General features: G+C 37.0%; 1 protein-coding gene across 1 annotated transcript in view; it reads left to right on the top strand.

Moving 5' to 3' along the window:
• LOC105292694 (N-acetyllactosaminide alpha-1,3-galactosyltransferase-like 1) overlaps nt 1-9022 on the top strand; it is a 19022-nt gene extending 10000 nt beyond the window's left edge. The window contains exons 2-4 of the mRNA XM_011361029.1: nt 1732-1776; nt 7732-7869; nt 8356-9022. Of these exons, the coding sequence (XP_011359331.1) occupies nt 1732-1776; nt 7732-7869; nt 8356-9022 (850 nt within the window). The remainder of the gene's footprint in view (nt 1-1731; nt 1777-7731; nt 7870-8355) is intronic.
• The last annotated feature ends 11651 nt before the right edge of the window (nt 9023-20673 follow it).

Raw genomic sequence — 20673 nt, 5'->3', positions numbered from 1 at the left:
AGTTATAGTATTTTCAAGTTCTAAAATTTCTATTTGGTTCTTCTTTATATCTTCTATATCTTTGATCAGACTTTTTTTCCTTTGCTGCAACTTTCTATTTTTTTCATGTTTCAAGTGTTTGTGATTGCTCATTGAAGCATTTTTACCATGGCTGCTTTAAAATACTTGTCAGATAATTCTAATATCTACGTGATTATAACATCTGCAGATTTTCCTTTCTCATTCAGAGATCTTCCTGATTCTTGGTATAATGAGTGATTTTTGATTGAAAACTGGACATTTTGAGTACTACGAGACTCTATAGCTTATTTAAACTTGTGTTTTCACGGGCATCCTCTTACACTGCTCTAGCTGAGAAAGGGTAGCACCTCCTTATGACTGTCAGTTGAGGGGTGAAATTTCAGGTTCTCCCCTCTGCCTCCATTGAACCCTAGGGAGGAGGGGCTCCTTGTTACTAATAGCAGGGATGGGAGTTCAGGCTCCCCACATGGTCTCCACAGACACAGACTACAGGAGGATGAACGCAACTGCTGAGCAGTGATGGAAGGTCTAACCCCCACTAACCTCCTCTAACTCTGGTGGGGAGGGGAGGGAGCATCATTATAGTCTATTGAGAATGGAAGTCTAGCTTTCAGCTTGGTGTTTGCAGGAGGGTTGGACGTGGGGCCATAGTCTTTCTGTGATACTGAGCTGGAATACAGTGAGTAGGGTATAATAGTTTTCTGTCTTGCTAGGTTGCCCTTTTCCTTGTCCTTTAGCTCTAAAGAGCGAGCTTTTCTCAGGGTTCTTTTTGTGTTTGTGCCTATTGGCATTTCCGGGCTGTTGGCTTCTCTAGCACCCAATCTGGGCTATTATGTGGCGAAAAACCCAGGGGACTCACTGTTATGTTAATCAATCCTTGAGTCCCAAGAGGCCTACCCGATCTGTCCTCTCTGCACCTTTCGGAGTATTCTTTTGTTTGCTTTATATATAATGTCCACAGTTTTTAGCTATACTTCGTGATCGAAATAGGAAAAACTAGTACTATTTCATCTTTCTGGAAGCAAAAGTCATTTAAAGTTATTCTTATTTTATAAAATATCCCCAATTTATGAAAGGAAATTTCCCTCATAACCTCATTAATTAAATAAGTACCTTAAAAGTACAATAAAACCTTAGGTGGGGCCTATCTTTAAATGAAAATCAAACATGAACATCTGGACCCCTACTTCAACCATTTTATTTCAACACATAACAGAGTATCTATCATATAATAAGCTACTAATGTTTGATAAATGAATTAATTAAATCTGCATTTTTATCTAAATATGCATTATTTTACCTGCTCTGTTAATTTTAAAAATATATTCCCTCCTCACGATCCATATTGTTTCTTGCCCTCCTGCCTTTGGTCATGGCCTCTTTTCTGAACTAGCCCTTATCTTTCCAGATCCAGTCCACATATTTCTTTTCCAAGTGGTTTCCCTTAATCCCAAATTTAGGCTGGATGTCCCATTTATATGCTCCCATGGAGATCAGATTTTCCCTATTGGCCGTTATCACTCTGTACTGTAATTATTCATTTAATATTGTTTTTCCTGCTAGTTTATCAGCTTCCTGAGGACAAGAGCTGACCTAAATGTTCACAGTTATAGAACCAGAACCAAACAGTGCCTGTCATATTATAAGGGTGCAATATGTATTTGTCGAATGAGTGGATTACTCTTAATTTGATTTTCTCTTTGTACCCAGGGATCATGAAGCAGAACCTCAGCTCTCAGACTGGTTTAATCCTAAGTAAGAAAAAAAATTCTGCTCACAACGTAATAATAGTAGTACATCTGAATTTGAACAGGAAAGATTTTTATTCCATCACCAAATTGTAGATATGCTGGCCTTAAGAGTTTTTACTTTGAAAGCTTTTATATACAGAACTGGGGTCTATTTATAAAGAGCTAGGCAATTAAAGGTCATATGAGAAAGCTATTATCTGGTTTTATATTCCTGGTTTTATGAGGGAAAAGAAAAAAATCTCTCTAGAAGCAGCTCAAAATGCCATTAATGACTCCTCTTGATTTTGGCATTAATATTCGAGGGACAAGCTCATTGTTTGTGTAATGCTACCTAGTATTCTATTTTATGGCTATACAGCATAATTAATTCAGCCAGCTCCCCATTGGTTTTCTGTTGTTTGCAATTTGGGGGCTATTGGAAGTAATTTTTCAATAAATATCTGTATACATATGTTTTTGTACACCGTTGGGTAAATTTATCTGAGGATAAATTCTTATTGTGGCACCATTAATGTAAGAGGATATAAACATTTAAAATTTTGATTCAGGTTGCTAAACTGCCCTTTAATGATTACATCTTTATTTTCAATCAATAGCAGAAAACTGTTAGTAAAATTTTACTTGTTTTGTATATTTATATTTTATTCTAGTAGTATCAAACATTTAATATTGGCAATTAGTTAAAATATCTCAATTCAATTTGCATTTCTGTAATTATTATTAAATTTCAGCATCTTTTTACATGCTTATTATTTATTTGTATTTCATCATCTGTGAATTCCTTTTTTATATTTATAATTCTTAAGTGAACCTCAGGTGCACAGAATTAGATTAATAATTCTTGCTTCATTACTCATCTCAGCATTAGTTCATACAAAATCTACTTATTTATTTGTATGCTTTCTTGCTTGCTTATTTTTAATGAAACAAAAATTATAACCTTCAATAACTTCAACATATAGCATTGCATCTCCTCACCCTACCCCCTGTAACAGTCACCTCCAACTTACTTTCTTTTTTAAAAGATAAGTTCGTATCCTCAATATATATTCTGGAAAAAGTCTATTTTTAAATTTTAGTTGTTTATAACTTTATCAAGAGGTTATCATGCTGTATGTAATCTTCAGGGATTTATTTTTTCCCTTAATATTAAATTGCTAAGATTCATCCAAAAAATTGCATATCACTGTCATCTGTTTTCATGGCTGCATAATAATTGACTGTGGAATTATACTAGTTTATTTATCCACTGCCCTGTTAATGGGCACTTAAGCTGTTCCTAGGTTTTTGCTATTATGAACATGAAGACCTTTTGCTCTTGTAAGATGTTTTTCAGGGAGTTCAGAGTTTAAAATGTAAAAAATAATTATAGATAAAGAGCTGCCTAATATCCACCTCTGACTTCATATTTAACTACTGTCTCACTCCACCCAAATCACACTGGCCTCCTTGAAACTCCTCAGATACACCAAGCATGCTCTCACTGCAGGGCCTTCTGCACAGACCAATCATCCTCCAAATAGTCAAATGGTCATTCTCTCACTTCCCTCAAGACTTCACTCAAATGTTATTTTATCGGTTAAGCCTTCTCCAACCACCTCATGTAAAATGGCACCCCCCACTCCCTTTCTTCTCTATCCAGTTTTATTTTTCTCTATTGTACTCATCAACATTTAACTTAATATATATTTGCTTGTTTATTCATTTATCATCTGCCTCTCCTAACTAGAATGTGCCTAGAAAAGAGCCTATATATAGTAGAGGCTTAATATTTATACAATAAAGACATGGAACCTTTGGGCTAATTGAAATGACAACCCTTTCATAACAATGTAATAGTGGTAGAAGGCATTCTTTAATTGGAAGGCTTGTGCTTTATAATTAAGCATCGTATTGGCTTTTAGTTTAAAATAAAATGACCTCTTTAATAATGAAATATCAGGGAAGAAGCGCATTTTTGTCCTTATTAACTAAGAAAAAACCATAAGCTTAGAGTGAATATGAAAGAATAAATATCTCCAAACAGCCAAGGCAAGTATGAAAAATAAGAGAATTTCGCCTTAATAAATATCGGAACGCATTCTAACACTATTGTGATCAAATCAACATGGAAAAGATCAGAAGAATAGTAAATCCAGAATTAGATCACAGTATACTGTATAAAAATTGACATGTAACAAAGGTGGTATTATAAAAATCAGTGAGGACAGCTAGGAACTAAGTATAAAGAGAATTCCCAAGATAAAGGTGAGGCCTTAGTCCTCCAGACATTTGAGAAAGTTCTTATATGGAGCTTCGCTCCCCATAACCAGCTCTTAGAATTTATGACCAAAATTAATTGTTCAAAATAAAATACATTACAGATTTACTTCATGGGGGGTGGGAGGCGGGGACTGACATTTTCCATTTAAATAAATACTTCTGGCTAAAAAAAATCAGTGAGGAAAGGATGAGTTATTTCATAAATTATGCTGGTTCTACTAGCAACTTAAGTGGGAAAAATGTAGAGCCCCTATCCTATGCCATATATAAAGATAAATTCCTGAAAGATTAAACACTTGAATGTAAAAAATAAAGCAATAAAAAAAATCTTATTAGATAGTCAATAACAGAACATGTAAAATCTGGGTAAGAAGATCTTCTTAATTAATGAGGGAAACTCTAGTAGCTATTTAAAAAGATGCATTTCTCTATATGAAATTTAAAATTTTTTATTTGGTTTAAGAACCAAAATTTAATAGATGAGAAAACCATCCAGGAAAAAATATTTGTAATACAGATGATAGCATAATTATCTAAATCAAGGAGTCTTTACAATTGATGAGAAAAAAATTAACAGTTCAATAGAAAAATAGGAAACTTACAGTAGAGCAAATTGAGATAGTCAACAGGCATATAAAAAGGTGCTTAAATTCACTGGAAATTAGAGAAAAGTAAAATAAAATAACAATGAGCATTTATTCCCATCAAAATGGAATTTTTTAAAAGCTACAGTCTAATTGTGCAGGGAAAATGCTCATGGATGTGTGAATTACAGCCTTTTAAAAAGTATTTGGTAAACATCTATTAAAAATGAATGTGCACATACAGCAGTCCTACTCCTGGCACTATCCAGTAAAAATAACAGCCACAATACATAAGGACAAAAGAGTAAGAAAGTTTATTGTATCATTTCTCACAGTGATAAAAATCTCAGAAATAAAATGAATACTTATTTGTAAGGAAATGACTAAACAAACTGTCCACACCTTGAAATAATATTCGGCCATTAAAAAGATGAATAAGAACTAGTCCAGATGACCTGGAAGGATTTCCCCAAGATTGTGTTGAGTGAGAGAAGCAAAGTGCAGAAAAGTGTGCATTATCTCATCACTGTAAAATAAACAAGATTTTAAAAGCCTGGATGTGTGTGTGTGTGTGTGTGTGTGTGTGTGTGTGTGTGTGTGTGTGTGTATGATTTGTGTACTGTACACAAATTACATATAGAATTATAAGAATAGAGAGGAAAAAAGAAAAGTAGGTTGCTAATATGGCAATCAAGCCAGGAAGGCAGGAAGTGGAGAAACTGTTCACTGACGAAGCAGGAGTAGATGTGGAAATTCTGTAGTGCTATTTCATCATGATTCTGTCCATTTATGATATATTTATTTTCAATATATCATTTCTGCTTCTTACTCTTTCAGACTCCTGCTCAGTTTGCTAGAACTAGATATAGGTCAGTATGGTCTTGGCTTACAGGAAGAGTCCCCACTCTCTCTCTCTAGATAAACTTTTTAGACAAATTATACCCTACCATATTATTATCATGAATCGCATCTCATCAAAAAAGGATATGGAAACACCAAGGAGCTTGCAGCAATTAGAAGCTGTGACTACCCTAGGCCTAAAGGGACAGGGGATGGAATGGTATTCCTGGAGACCAAGGATTTCTGGAACCATGAAATAGCCACCCAACAGAAGTTGTGGTTGCATATGGACACAGCCACTGCCAAGACCTCAACAAAGCTGGGAGAGAGAGGAAGAAAACAGATAACCTCTCTTCCCTCCCTCTGACCTTATGCGGGTGCCTCCCGTTAGCAGAACCCACTGGAAGCCATACAGCAGGGGACCTTGGGGGATCAGTCTATTCCCAAGGCATATGGCCAGGCAGAGAAGAGCTGAGGATGGATAGAGGAAAGGTAAATGGAGAATAACTAGCACTATCCACCCTTTTTGCCACTCAGAATCATTTCTCAACCTTCAATTAGATGAAAAAGCTCATGTTCCCCAAGCAGGAGAAATAGAAAGTCTCATCAGCTATGGGATATCAGCAAGAGGTAATGACAATTCAGCCATATTCCCACCTAGAACTGAAATTGTAACATTAGCCATCTCTAGTATTCTGCATATAAGGTAGCAGGGAAAGGGGAGAAAATAATTAACATAATAAATCACGGCTACAATACCACTCAGGAGGTTGGAAATAAAATAAGGTAGTTAATAATCACTGCTCCATGGTTTCCTTATCCTCCGATAACCCCTTCAACGTCAGAGTTCTTACCTGATCTCCATCCCTGAAGAGTCTGAGTCCTGTGGTGGACCCACCTTGTTGGGTTGCCACAACTTTCCACTGACCATTGTTACTGGAAACAGCAGTACTAAGGGGCACCCCAGAAAATCCCTTGGGCCCCACACACAGCCTTCCTCACCAGCATTGTGTTAATTGCATCTAATATCCCCTTGGTGATGAAGATCAGGGACCTCGGCCAGTGCAGTAATGCCATTTTCCACCTGTTAGCTCAGCAGCGTGAAACAATCTCCTGAGGGGAAGATGCTGCCCCTTTCTTTCCAGGGTCTAACATGATCAACAGGGTCTAACATTAGTTGGCTGGCAGGTGCCCCTGGGAAACAGTGTCATATTGGGCTCGGAGTTGGCCTCTGCTGTTGGCAGGTTGGACGCTCAGCACTGGCTATAGCGCAACCCTAGTAAGAGGATGTCTGTATCATTGAGCCCATGTTTAATCTCCACTGGAACCTAAGTAGCTGGGGCCACTTTGTACATAGACACTAAGCCAGACACAAGGCGGGGCTATCCAGTTTCAGGTATCCACTGGGGGTCTTACTATCCCCCCTGGATAAAGAGGGACTACTGAATATCATTATTAATATACTAGTAAGAGTTCCCAAATCTAGTCTTGTCTGGTTCTAAATGTGTAATTAAACTTGCAATCACCAATAGCAAAATGGCTTCTCACTTTGTATTCATTTCCTTTCGAAATGAAGTTCTTAATTTGCTTTAATAGTTTAATGCTCTGCCTCCAGCCAAGCTATTTATTATTACTAATGAAGCTACTTCTGCTGTCATTTTGTCATTATTAGAAGCAAATCTAATGTCATTCTCTATTTTTGGATTAATCTCATTTTCTTCCAAATTGCACTGATGGGCCTAAAGCATTAGGGAAAAGATGAAAAGAGAGTACTCTAGAGCTTCCAGGAAAAGAGGAGGGAGGAAGAGAAAAAGGAGAAGGGGAAAAAATAGGAGACATAAGGAGACAGTAGTGCTGTCTGCTTTAGCCAATAATCAAGAGAAATGTTCAGATCCTGGGCTACTTAAGTTTAAGCTGCAGTCAGAGCTCAAAGAAAAAAAATCCCCGGGCTCAAAAGGCAGTATGGTACCATGACCAAAGCACAGATTCTGAAGCCCAATTAGCTGATCTTGAATCCTGACTTTGCCATTTATTAGCTGTGTGATACTAAGCAATTTACTTAACCATCTGTGCCTAAGTTTCCTCATACAAAAAATAAGGATAATAATAGTACTTATAAGACATTGCAAGGATTAACTGAGTAGAGTAAAGCACTCAATAATTGTGGCTGGTACATAGTAAGTACTTCATAATTATTAGCATGTACACTTGGACAACTTCTGCTGTCATAATAAAGTGGTACCTGATTCATTTGTTTCTTGTTTGATCAACAGAAAACGTCCTGATGTAATAACAACAACTGACTGGCTTGCTCCGGTCATATGGGAAGGAACTTACAATAGACAGGTCCTGGAAAAATATTATAAAAGGCTGAACATTACCGTAGGCTTGGTTGTATGGGCTACTGAAAAGTAGGTGCTACTAATATTTATCCTTTTTTATTTTGGAAAAATGTATATAAGCACCCATGAACTTTCTACACCCAAAGAGCTACTCTTGAATAACCCTAAACATTATCTGGCTTACTTGTATTCGTATTTATTTATAGTGGTTATTTTCTCCAGCCATGGCTGAATCCTTAAGACTACTTGGGAATCTTTTCATTAATATCTCTTTTGCTCTCTCTTCTTTCTTCAAAATAAACTCTACAAGTCTTCTCAAGTTGCTACCCCTAAGTTCTCGCCCTCAAGTTCTCGCTCGCCCCAAGTTCACGACCAGTACAGTTTCACTAATGAATATGCTTTTTCTTTCGATCTCCCTTTTCTCCCCTGTGCTGTGGGCGGTTTTTTTGCGGCGCTGTGATATATATTTTAGAGCGTGTTTTTATGTGACGCGTATTCTTGTGGCTTTTTTTCACAATGTTTTTTTTTGTTTGTTTGTTTTTTCATGTTTCACAGGTTTGCAGGACAGTACTTGAAACAGTTCATCCAATCTGCTAATAAGCACTTTATGAGTGGCTACAAAGTTATCTTCTACATCATCATGGATGACTTCTCCAGACTACCTCCCATAGAGTTAGGTACCCTTCGGACATTTAAACTCATTGCTGCATCAAAAGAAAAAATATGGGAAGATGTTAATGTCATACGCATGAGGAATTTAAATATGTACATCATAAAACACATCCAGAGTGAAGTCGACTTTCTCTTCAGTATGACTATAAACCAGATCTTCAAGAAAGACTTTGGAGTGGAAACCCTGGGCAAATCTGTAGCTCAACTTCACGCATGGTGGTATTTTGAAAATGCTAAAAATGTTCCTTATGAGAGAAGATATAAGTCAGCAGCTTTCATCCCTTTCGGAGAGGGAGATTTCTATTATCATAGTGCAATTTTTGGTGGCACACCCCAGGAGGTTTTAACCTTCACTTTAGAATATCAAAGAGCAGTAACTAGTGACATCAACAATGGACTTAGCAGCACATTTGAGTGTCACCTAAACAAGTACTTTTTTATCAATAAGCCCACTAAGTTGTTATCACCAGAATACAATTGGGATCCAACTTTTAGAATTCCTCCACAAATTAAACATGTTAAGATAGCATGGCAGCCAAAAAATATTTGACAGTGATGTCATTAGGTTTATGGGTTAATAAGTGAATCACAATAATTATTTAAAGATGAAACATTAAAACTTTCAGTTTTTAGAAACTTATAAAAATATGTGATCTTTGAAAATAAATTGTTTTTCTCTTTGTAATTTTGTACCATCTAAATCTACTTATGCTGGATTAAAAATAAATGGATGAGAATATGTTAATGCACAACATGTTATTATCTATATATTATAAATAATGTAGAAATTCTTTTGGAGGAATAAAATGAGTGTTTTATATGAAGAAACACACCCAGACTCTAGTTCAGAAAATAGATAGATAGATAGATAGATAGATAGATAGATAGATAGATAGATAGATAGATAGAGATAGATGATGGAAAGAAAGAAAGAGAGAGAGAGAGAAAGAAACAAACAAACTAAAAAATATCACAGGGACAAATGTAAGAGAAAAGATAAATATTCATCAACTCACTCATTAAATACTCTGTTTTTCAGTGTTATGATATATATTGCTTGTAACTAATCTCCTCAATTAGTATTCAATCTATCTAGTATCTGATTTACTTAAGTGAACTAGAGATATTCTACGAAATATGTACCTTACTTTTACTGTTACAAAGATATCGAATTTATTTTTTTTTTAAACGCTACAGGAATTTTATTTTAAAAAATAGATATCTACTGAACTCCATGGTAATATATTATTTTAGGTACAGTCAGAGATAAAAAATTGTTTTTAAAATATACATAGTAGCCTAGAGTCTAGCAGGAGAGATAAAACTATTTATAAATTAAACTTTGCAAGTTTAAAAGTGCTGAAACTCATAAGGAAGACAGGGCTAAAATGCCATGGTGCTTCAGGGAAGGGAGTAATCAGCTCTGTAAGAATCTTTATGTAGTCATATTGACTATGGTTTCATAAATTAGTGATGTATTACAGCATAGTTATAAGAATTGGAAATTCTAAAATCACAGTAAGTTATTATTTTAATCCTCATTTATGTGAAAAACTGAGGCTTAGTAAGTTTTCCATAAAAGGCAAGTATTATTGGCTATTAAAACACTAAAATTGTAAGGAATGTTGATGACTGTGGCAGGTGGACCTTACAATGTACCCCAGTGATCCGCCTACCCCAGCGTTCATGTCCTTGTGTAATCTGTGTTCCCTCTCCCCTCACCCACCTTGAGTGTAAGCTAAATGTAGGGACTTGCTTCCAACCAAGAGAATATGACAAAGGTTATGGGATGTAACATAAGATTGTGACTTCTGTATTACTAGCAGACTCTTTCTTGCTGCCTTTAATGAAGCAAGTTGAAATGCTGGAGGGGCCCTCATAGCAAGGAACTGAAGGCAGTCATCAGCCAACAGCCAGAAAGGACCTGAATCCCTCAGTCCAACAACTCTCAAGGAACTGAATACTGCCAACCATCATGTAAACGACCTTAGAAGCAGATCTTTCCCCAGCTGAGTCTTCAGATGAGACTTTGTCTCCAGTCAGCAACTTGACTGCAGCCTTGTGAGAGACCCGGAAATAGAAGATCCAGCTAAGCCATGCCCAAATTCTTGACCACAGAAACTGTCAGATAGTATATGTACATTGTTTTAAGCTACTAAGTTTTGGGGTAATTTGTTATGCAGCAATAAATAACTAATACAGATTTCATACCTGAAAGTGAGGTGATGTCATAAAAAATACCTAAAATTGTGGGAGTGGCTTTGGAACTAAGCAGTCAGTAGACAGAAGCTGGAAAGATTGTTTAAAGTGTGATAGGAAAAGCCAAAATTGCTTTGAACAGACTGTTAGTAGACGTCTGGACTTTTAAGATGCTGCCAATCAGAGCTCAAAAAGAAGTGAGGAATATATTACTGGAAGCTGGAGGAAGAGGGATCTTTGCTATATAATGACAGAAAGCCTGACAACATTGCCTCTTCCAGATATGTGGAAAACAGAACCTGTACGGCGAGCTTATTATGTAGATAAGGAGGTTTCCAAGCTTTCTTCTTGTAATTTATAGCAAAATGTAAGGAGAGATGGATTGAGGAAAGATGTATAAAATAAAATAGCCTGCTTTCTTTGAGACTTCTGGTCCTATAAAAGATGACATTGACTCACTTTTCCCCATTACTGCCCTCTAAATACAACTAAGAATCCTGTACATAATTACAGATAACCAAAAAAAGACTGAAAAGCAGAAAGAGTAAGACAGATTGGCTAGAGACCTTAGGACTTGAGGGAAAACGTGGCGAAGAATTCCCTAGGATTTCTTTTTGTCTTCCATAATCCTAGACTGGGCACAGGAGAGGCCACAACTCAGAACCACCAAAAGGCACAGGCAAAAAAAAAAAAAAAATATATATATATATATATATATTTTTTTTTTAGAAAAGCCAGTTCTCTCTGGCTGAAGGCCTGGGAAAGAGGCAGCCCAGCAGAAACCTAGTGGGGAATCCTATCCCCGCTTCATACCTGGCTGACCGGTCCTTAGAAGCAGATCTTTCCCTAGCTGAGTCTTCAGATGAGACTTTGTCTCCAGTCACCACCTTGACTGCAGCCTTGTGAGAGATCCGGAAATAGAAGATCCAGCAGTGGAAAGAGTCGGTAGAGAATTCCACCCAGAAGTATTAACAGGCCCAGTGTCTCCTGGCCCTCCATTCGGCCATACAGGGAGACCCATGTCCAGCATCTCCTGGGCTTGCGCCCAGTGGCAAAGGCTGACCCCCACCACTACCACCAGAGGCAATAAGAGGCCCAGGTTGATGCTTCCCTCACTCAGCGGCAACTGGCAGAGATCAAGAAGCCCGTTGGTACCAGGTGATGCAGAGAGAAGGCCATGGAAGATACTCTCTGCCCCACAGGCCCAGTATCCTTCACTCGCCACCTAGCGGCACCTGCATGGGAGCCCAGGAAAGTCTTTTCCCTTGGCTCAGGCAATACCAGCAGTGATGAGGAGGTCCTGGGCGGCCCAGAGAACAGGCACAGGGAAGCACCCACTGGCCATGGCCCAGCATCTCCCACACTCCACCTAGCAGGACCTGCCAGGGAACTGCACTCCGCCCCTGCAGGAGCCCTGGTGGAGCCAGGTGAACAAAGTGGACCGGAATAATGCTGTATAGTCTCTGAAATCTATACTGTCATTAGAACCACAGCCCAAAAAAGTAAGCCAGGGACTATGCAGTAAACATAAACAAGTGACTTCTTTAAATAGGATCTGGAGTCTCAAAATTTAATAGTCAAAATGTCTAAAATACAATAAAAATCACTCATCATATCAAGAACCAGGAAAGCCACCACCCAAACGAGACAAAGTCATCAACTTTTGCCCATTTAGCAATAAATAAGATGCTGAAATGATCTGACAAGGATTTTAGAGCAGCCATCACAAAAAAAGTTCTCAACAAGCAATTCCAAATAATCTCGAAACAAATAAAAAATAGAAAACTTCAGCAAAAATACTTATTGAATGAATGATGGTTAGCAAAAACTATCTGTGGAAGGACACATACCATCGGCTATCATTTGTATATTATTTTATAAAATGTGAAGTAACGCTACATACTGTTTAAGGATAGATACATATAGGCAAAAGTATATAGATAAGAATTTCAAGGATGATCACCAAATTCGTGACTGTGGTTGGCTCTGTATTAGAAAAGAAATGTAATCAGAAAGGGATACACAGTATGTTTCACCTATATGTGAAAGGTTTTCTTTCTTAAGGTTAGTTTGGTAATCGGGTGTTCATTACAACAGTCTTTACATTGTTATGTCTGAAATATTTAATGACACAAATGACTTTGCCAAAAACTCTACTGAGTGATGTCTGTCTCTTATAGTTTGAAAAATTTCACTCTATACCTTAAACAAAGCATTAGAGCTTAATATGGTTAAATTTTGCTTAAACTTTTAAAATATACTGTCTTTACCAAAGATTGTATAAAATGAATATATTTCAAAGAAGTAGAAATTTAAATACATGTAAAATCATTATCTAGGATAAGGTTTAGAACAATACCAGTACAGAAAGGAAAGAAAGAAAAAAAAAAAACAGAGATGGTGTGTGGGAGGGGGGAGGGAGGGAAAGAGGGAGGGAGGGAGGGAGAGAGGGAGGGAGGAAGGAAGTGCCAATGTTCTGTTTCTTAAGCAAGATAGCAGTTTCTATTTTAAAAAACTAATAAAACTAACAAATCATTGGCAAATTTAGACAAGAAATAAAAAGACGAAACACAAATTACTAATATCATAAATAAAAGGGGAGACATTATTACCAATAGCACATGTTTTTGAAAGATAAAAGGATATTATGAAAAACAAATTTGAATATATAGAAGAAATGGAAAATTTTAAAGAAAAATATAAAATTATAAATAACCTGGGAAGAAATGGAAAAATAGCATATTTTAAAGAAATTGAGTCAGAAGGGGAAAATAGCCCTCCCACAAAAATAACCCGAGGTCCTTACTTCATATCATTTACAAAAATTAACTCAAAATAGATTAAAAATCTCAATGTAAGAGTTAAAACTGTGAAATTCTTAGAAGAAAACATAGAGATCAATTTTGACTTTGGATTTGGCAATGATTTCTTATATATGAAACCAAAACATAAGCAAAAGAAAAAATAAATTGTACTTTATCGAAATACAAAACTTTTGTTCATCAAAGGCAATAATCAAGAAAGTGAAAAGACAACTGCAGAATGGGAGAAAGCCATTTATCTGATAAGTTTAGTATCTAGACTTATCTATATAAAGAATTCTTACACATCAACAATATAAGGACAAGAAAAAAACAACTTAAAAATGGGCAAAGGACTTGAATGGACATTTCTAAAAAATACATACAAATGGCAAACAAGCATATGAAAAGATGCTGAACATATTAGTCATTCGGGAAATGAAAAATCAAAACCACGTAGAGATACAACGTCACACCCATGTGGATAGCTGTAATATTTAAAAAATGGAAGATAGCAATTGTTGGAAAGGATGTGGAGAAGTTAGAACCCTTGTGCATTGCCATGAGAAAGTAAAACAGTGAAGCTGCTGTGGAAATCATTTTTAGCAGTTCCTCAGAAAGTTACACATTGAATTACCACATGATCCAGCAATTTCACTCTACATATATACACAAAACAACTGAAAACAGATGTTCAAACAAAAACTTGCACATGATGTACACAGCAGCACTATTCAGAATAGCCAAGAAGTGGAAAGAATCCAAATGTCCATCAATGAATGAATGGATAAACAAAATGTGGTTTATGTACTTGGGAGCACGCACGCACACACACACACACACACACGCACACACACACACACTCATGCATGCATGGAACATTATTCAGTCTTAAAAAGGAATGAAGAACTGATACATGCTGCGACATAGGTGAATCTTGACAACACTGTGGTAAGTGAAAGAAGCCAGTTATAGGGCTGCTAATTACATGATCCCATTTACATGAGATGCCCAGAATAGTCAGTGGTAGCTGACTATTAGGACTGGGGTTTAGAGGGGAAGGAGGGTGACAGCTAAAGACTACATGGTTTCCCCTTTAGAGGTAATGAGAATGTTCTAGAATTGACTGTGGTGGTAACTGCACATAGCTGTGACAAAGCATTGAATTGTATTTTTGAAATAGATGAATTCTTTGATATGAGAATTATATCTTAATAAAATTGCTTAAACTTCATTTTAAAAATAGTGCCAAGCTTTGATGAGTTTTCCAGCAAAGTCAAAGAAGAAATAATGCTAAAATTACACAAACTCTAGAATGATATAAAAAGAGAGAAGATTCATCAACTTATTTTAGGAAGATGGCAAACTCTGATGCCAAAACCTGACTGTGATATTAAGCATCCTTTAATTCACAGAGACAATGAAAATTACAGACCAATCTCACTCATAAACATGAATGTAAAAAATATTAAAGAAAATATTAGGAACCAAAATCAAGAAATATATTAAGAAGATAATTCATCATGACCTATTGGATTTATCCTAGGAATGTGAGGTTGGTTTAACATTAGGAAGTCGAATAGTGAAATTTACCACATTAAAAGACTAAACCAGGAAAAAAATCATAGTATTTCTACAGAGATGCAAAATTAAAAAAAAAAAACATTCGATAAAATTCAACATCCATTCATAATTTAACTTAAAATTGAAAAAAAAGAAATAGATTGGAACTTCCTTATTCTGATAAAGAATCCCTATAGAAAACCAAAGTAAACTTACATTTCGCTTAATGTTAAATGGTGAAAGCTTTTCCTCTGAAACCAGGAACAATTAAGGGAAACCAGGAACAACTTTTATTCTATGTGTGCTAGAGATTCTAGCCAGTGTATGAAGGATAAGAAATATAAATAAAAGGTATAATTAGCTACAGATGACACACTGTGTCTGTAAAAACCATGCCCAAAAGATAAACCATTAGAAATAAGAGCATTTGGCAGATGAAGAACCAAATCAATTGCATTTGCAAATACCAACCATAAGTTGTTAGCAAATTTCTTAAAGATACCTTCTATAGTAGCATAAAAAAATCAAGTATCTAGAAATAAATGTATCGAAAGATAGCAAGACCTCTACGTCTATTGGAAGACATGAAAGAACACTGAAATAAATGGTGAATTGGAAGACTCAATAGGATAAAAATGTCAATTCACTCTTAATCGCTTTATTGATTTAATTCAATCTTACTTAAAATTCCCAGGAGGTTTAGTTTTTTAGGGTTTGTTTCTGGGGTTTTCTTTTTTTGCAGAATTTAACAAGCCAAGTTTAAACTTTATGAAAACTTTAAGAATCTTCCAGAGACAGAACCTTGATATTGACACACCACTTTTTACTATAATGTAATAGAATATCTGAAACACTAATTAAAAAAAATAAAGTCAGGATTCTTTGCTCTATTAAATACTGACTGATTATAAAGTAAAAATATATATCATACTGTCACAGAAATTGACAAATAAATCAATGTACATAACCGAGATATGCAATGACTCATACATACATGGGTACCTCACATATGATAGTAATGGTAATGCACGGTGCCCTCCCTCCCCCGCCCCACCAAAGACAATCTTTTCAGTAAATGGTACTGGGAAAACAGAACATTCCCGTGGGAAAAAATGAAACTGTACTTCCTCTCACCAAACACAGAAACCAATTCCAGGTGAATTAAAAACCTAAAGGTAGCCCCTTCTTTTTCCTCACTTTCCTGGGCAATTCAGTCCTAAGGCCTTGAGGTAGGCCAGAGCAAGGTAAGCATCCACAATTTCTCACCACTGCTACCTGTCCCTCACTGCCGCCACTCTGGATCAAGCTATAATCACTCACCTGGGTTATTAAAATAGTCTTACTGCTCTCCCTGCTTCTGCACTTGCCTACGTTCAGTCTGTTCTCGACACAGCATCGAGGGTGATCATGTAAACTGTACATAAAGCCATGACCTGCTCAAAACTATTGTATTTCCCATCTCACCCAGAACAAACGTGGTAGTCGTTACTGTGATCCAAATGCCCTCATCTCCTAATACTCTTCCCCAGTCAGTATACTCCTCGCTGTTCCCTGAACTCACTAGATATGCTTCCACCTCAAGGCTGTTACACTGATTATTATTTCCTTTGCCTGGAATGTTCCCTCTCTATCTCTGTCTTTCGCTCAGAAGTCTTCTCAGTGACGCCTCCCTGACCACCTGATCTAAAATTACAGACTCCTAAATTTTAAACTTAATACTTCCTTCCTTGATTTATTTTTTCTCCTTAACATTTACAACTATATAACATAGTATACATTTTACTTATTTTTCTTATGTATTGTCTTTCTCCCCACAAAATGTAAGCTTCCATGAATTCAAGATTTTTGTGTTTTCTTCACAGCTGTCATCTCGTAGCCTAGAAAAATAAGTGGCCTATAGAAGGCATCCAATCAGTATCTGTCGAATGAACAAATGAACGAATGACTGATGACTTTGAACTGTCCTCAGAAGATTCTTAATTCATCATCTGCTTTCTTTTAATAGTCTAACCAGGACAAAGGAGAACATAAGAATTAACACTAGATGGCGCAATATTACAAAGAAAGTAACCCTAATCAACCTATCCTTTCCCCCTGACAGGAATCACTTCGAGAAAAGTGGAAGTTGCCAAGTTTCCTCTGGCCTCCCTTGTCCCCAGCCTGTTAATGTTACGTTTGCTGTACAGCTTGAATTTCACTAATTTATGCCCCATCTGCAGAAACGTTATTCCGCCCTGCCAAATATTTCAGTTCTGCAGTGTGCCGGTGCTTGTTCCCAAGTTCCTCTTCTCCATCCCTTGCAACACTCCAAACTATCTTCAACTGAACTCACTAGTGAATGCACTAATACCTTTAAATTTCCAGAGCTGTGGGGTGGTCTGTGGTGAGGAAGACTCTGTCCCCACTGGGTTACACTCTGTTAGAGAAGGTCGCAGATTTTACTTCCAGCATTCTCTCTCCCTAGAATCCGCCCTGAATCAATGAGTTCCAGGGGTTAGGGATGGATTTGAATGGTAGCTATCAAGGAATGAAGAATCACCATTTCCTTGCACCACTAAAGGCTCTATTACTGGGCCAAGTCAAAGGCATCTTGACCGCTTACTTCTGAAGGACTAGCTATCCCAGGTGACTCAGTACTCACGCCAGGAAGCTCCTGTCACTAACCTGCCCTGCCAGTCCTTATTAGGCTAGGGTGACCAACTGATCCCAGTTCGCCAGGCGCTTTCCTAGTTTTAGTGTAGGATGTCTCAGTTCAGGGCAATCAGGACAGCTGGGAACTCTACCTTGAGCCCAGGTCTATCTGAACTCTACTCAAACTCAAACAAGAACTGCATCACACAGTGTAACATTTTTATCACACATAGAGACTTTTGCTCTCCCCTCTCATTACACATGTCGTCAAGTCACTAAGTCTGTCAATTCTATCTTATTTGTGTCACTTATATTCACTTTCTCCTCTACATTCACACTGTAAAAGTTTGTGGAAAACTACTGTTAAACCAAAAAAAGATGAGACCACTGCAGATTCAGAGCCTTCAGGAATGAAGCTTTGGATCACACCACCCAGTGTGGGTGCGGTTCAGAGCAAAGGGAACATGAAATGAGTAGGGGAAGAAGGAAGTTACAAATATCAGTGACAGGCTCATGACCAGACGGAAAAAGGGCTATACCTAAAACATTATTTTCTTCTTCGCTTAATGTATGTGTGTATATGTGTGTGTTTATGTATCTTTGTATATGTTAATGAATTTTTTTCTTCTCCTTTCCCATTGCAATTTTTAAAATGAATGGCCGTGGTTAACTTTACAATTTCATCTTTAGGTTACAGAATATTCAAAAGGGACTCTAACTGTACTTGAGGAGTAATTAACATCATCCAGAGATTAATGTAATCACATTTGGGACCTTTTCTTTTTGAGGAAAAGTTGAGAGTGCTTCTTTTTAGAAGGATAGTTTTATCTTGCTAAAAAAAAAAAAAAAAGCTGGTATTTGTCATTGCTATATGGGAAGTTGAATAATATGTAGAAAGTTGTGTATGGAAACTGAGTAGGCAAAGTGATGAGCTGTCTCAGATATTAAACCATTTGTCTCTCAGCGCACACCCAGTTTTGTATTCTGCTTTATGATGCTAAGGTGGACGATGAGAACTATATCTCTGCTCTGCCAGTTGACGTCCAGTTCAATTCCCTAAGGCGGATGAGGGAGAAAGGATACACTTCTGACTACTGGTGATCAATTATAATGTTCAGCTTTTGGGGGGCAGAGTTGCTCCTAGAACTAGCCTCACTATGCCTAATCAAGGATATCAGCAACAGTTAGACAGTGGCCCCTCCTCAAAGGTCTGAGGGGACTTTCCTTCATGCTTCCTTTCGTCTCCTCAGACCTACGAGTGGTAGCTTCGTCCTGCAGCACCTATCTTTGGGTTCGTTCAGTATGCCCTTTTTTGTTTTTTCAGTTCTCCAAAACTGCTTAATCAATTCCTTATATTAAATTCTCTCTGTTGAAATAACAAGCGTGTTTTCTGTTGCTCTGAATGTATCCTGACAGATACAGTCACCCAGCCACTCACCTGCAGTACTATCTAAAAACAAAGGAAATATGGAATAAGTGGTAGAAGAAACGATAAAAATCAACTATGTCATCGTGACTTTTTACAGCAACAGACTATAGCACTAATGCACATTTTTGTTATGTATATGTTAACTCTGATTTCTATGTTTTTCCCTTCCTCTTCTCCTACAGTTTTATATGGAGTGTTAGTGGAACTTAATTTACTATTTAGTTCATAAGTCACCAGGCCACAAAAAAGTCACAACTGGACCTGCTGGAGAGGAATGAGGATCACCAATAGATCCCAAACTAGAGAAGGATACAATAACTAATGGGACTTTGAGTCTGTCTTGTCTGGAGAGAAGGGGAGAGTGTCTTTGTATGACAGACAGAAGTATGAAGGTATTAAACATGGGTAAAAGGGTGAACTTAAATCTGAGTAGCAAAAGCAGTGGGCTACACAGATTCTGAGTCCACATGTCTTCAGATCCATTCTTTGCCCTTCCGTTGCTCTGCTCTGTACTGCAGGGGAACTGACCCTATTAAGAGGCTCACTATCAGCTGATTTCTGAAAGACTGGAGGACAAGGGAAGGAAGGAACAAACCAGGATATTTCTCTCCCTTTCTCTTCTATCTCAAGCACATCTCTGGCAGTGACTACATCTCCTTAGTGGCCCCAGCTCCCACTAGACAGGCGATTAGAGGTCCTAGCCTCCAACAGATGACCTTGCTCTGAGATTCAGTAACAGCCTTCTTACCACTTTTGTCTCTCCGGGCTATAAGAAGTGGCTCTTCTGCTGTTACTAATTTCTGGGTTGCTTCGCTTTCTCACTTAGGCACTCAGTTCTTCTATTACCTGGTAACCACTTCCCTGAATTACATGTTCTCTGTTGCAAACTCTAAAAGTGATTGCTATTTTCCTGGTTGTCCCTGACTGTTAAAACACATGACAGCTAATTCCACTCTAGGTACATTGTGATAAGAAGTCTATATTCTGCAACTCTCTCACTTCTGGAAATTTATATGCAAATATACTTACACATCTACAGAACACGTGTTGTTCACTGCAGTATTGTTTGAAAGCCAAAAATGAGAAACAAATCCAAATCGTTCTCTATAGGGAACTGGTTAAATAAAGATTGGGACATCCATAGGGCTGTAAAAAAGAACAAGGAAACACTCTATATACTAACAGTATGAGTAGTATGTGATCTTTTGTGTAAGAAGAGGAAGGGTAAGAATATATGTTTGTATTTGCATAAAGAAATACCAAAAAAACCCCTCAAGAAACTAATAAAAGTGGACACTAATAAGGCACAGGGCAAGGGAGAACAACATAGACAGGAGGGAGAATTCTCAATATATACCCTATATTGTTTTGGTTTGTGAGTCATATAGATGCATGCCTATTGAAAAAATAATAAAAATTATAAAAATGCTTGTAAAGAAAAATTGCAACATATTCACCAAATAATAAATAAAATCAATATCAAAACACATAAAATTGTAGGAAAACAAAAGATGAAAACAGACTACACAGTTTATGACTTCAATTACATTCTGGAAACAGCAAAACTATGGAGACAAT

Source organism: Pteropus vampyrus, unplaced genomic scaffold (genome assembly GCF_000151845.1).
Source record: "Pteropus vampyrus isolate Shadow unplaced genomic scaffold, Pvam_2.0 Scaffold61, whole genome shotgun sequence".
In the NCBI taxonomy this organism is placed as follows: Eukaryota; Metazoa; Chordata; class Mammalia; order Chiroptera; family Pteropodidae; genus Pteropus; species Pteropus vampyrus.
This window is presented reverse-complemented; position numbering and strand designations above follow the sequence as displayed.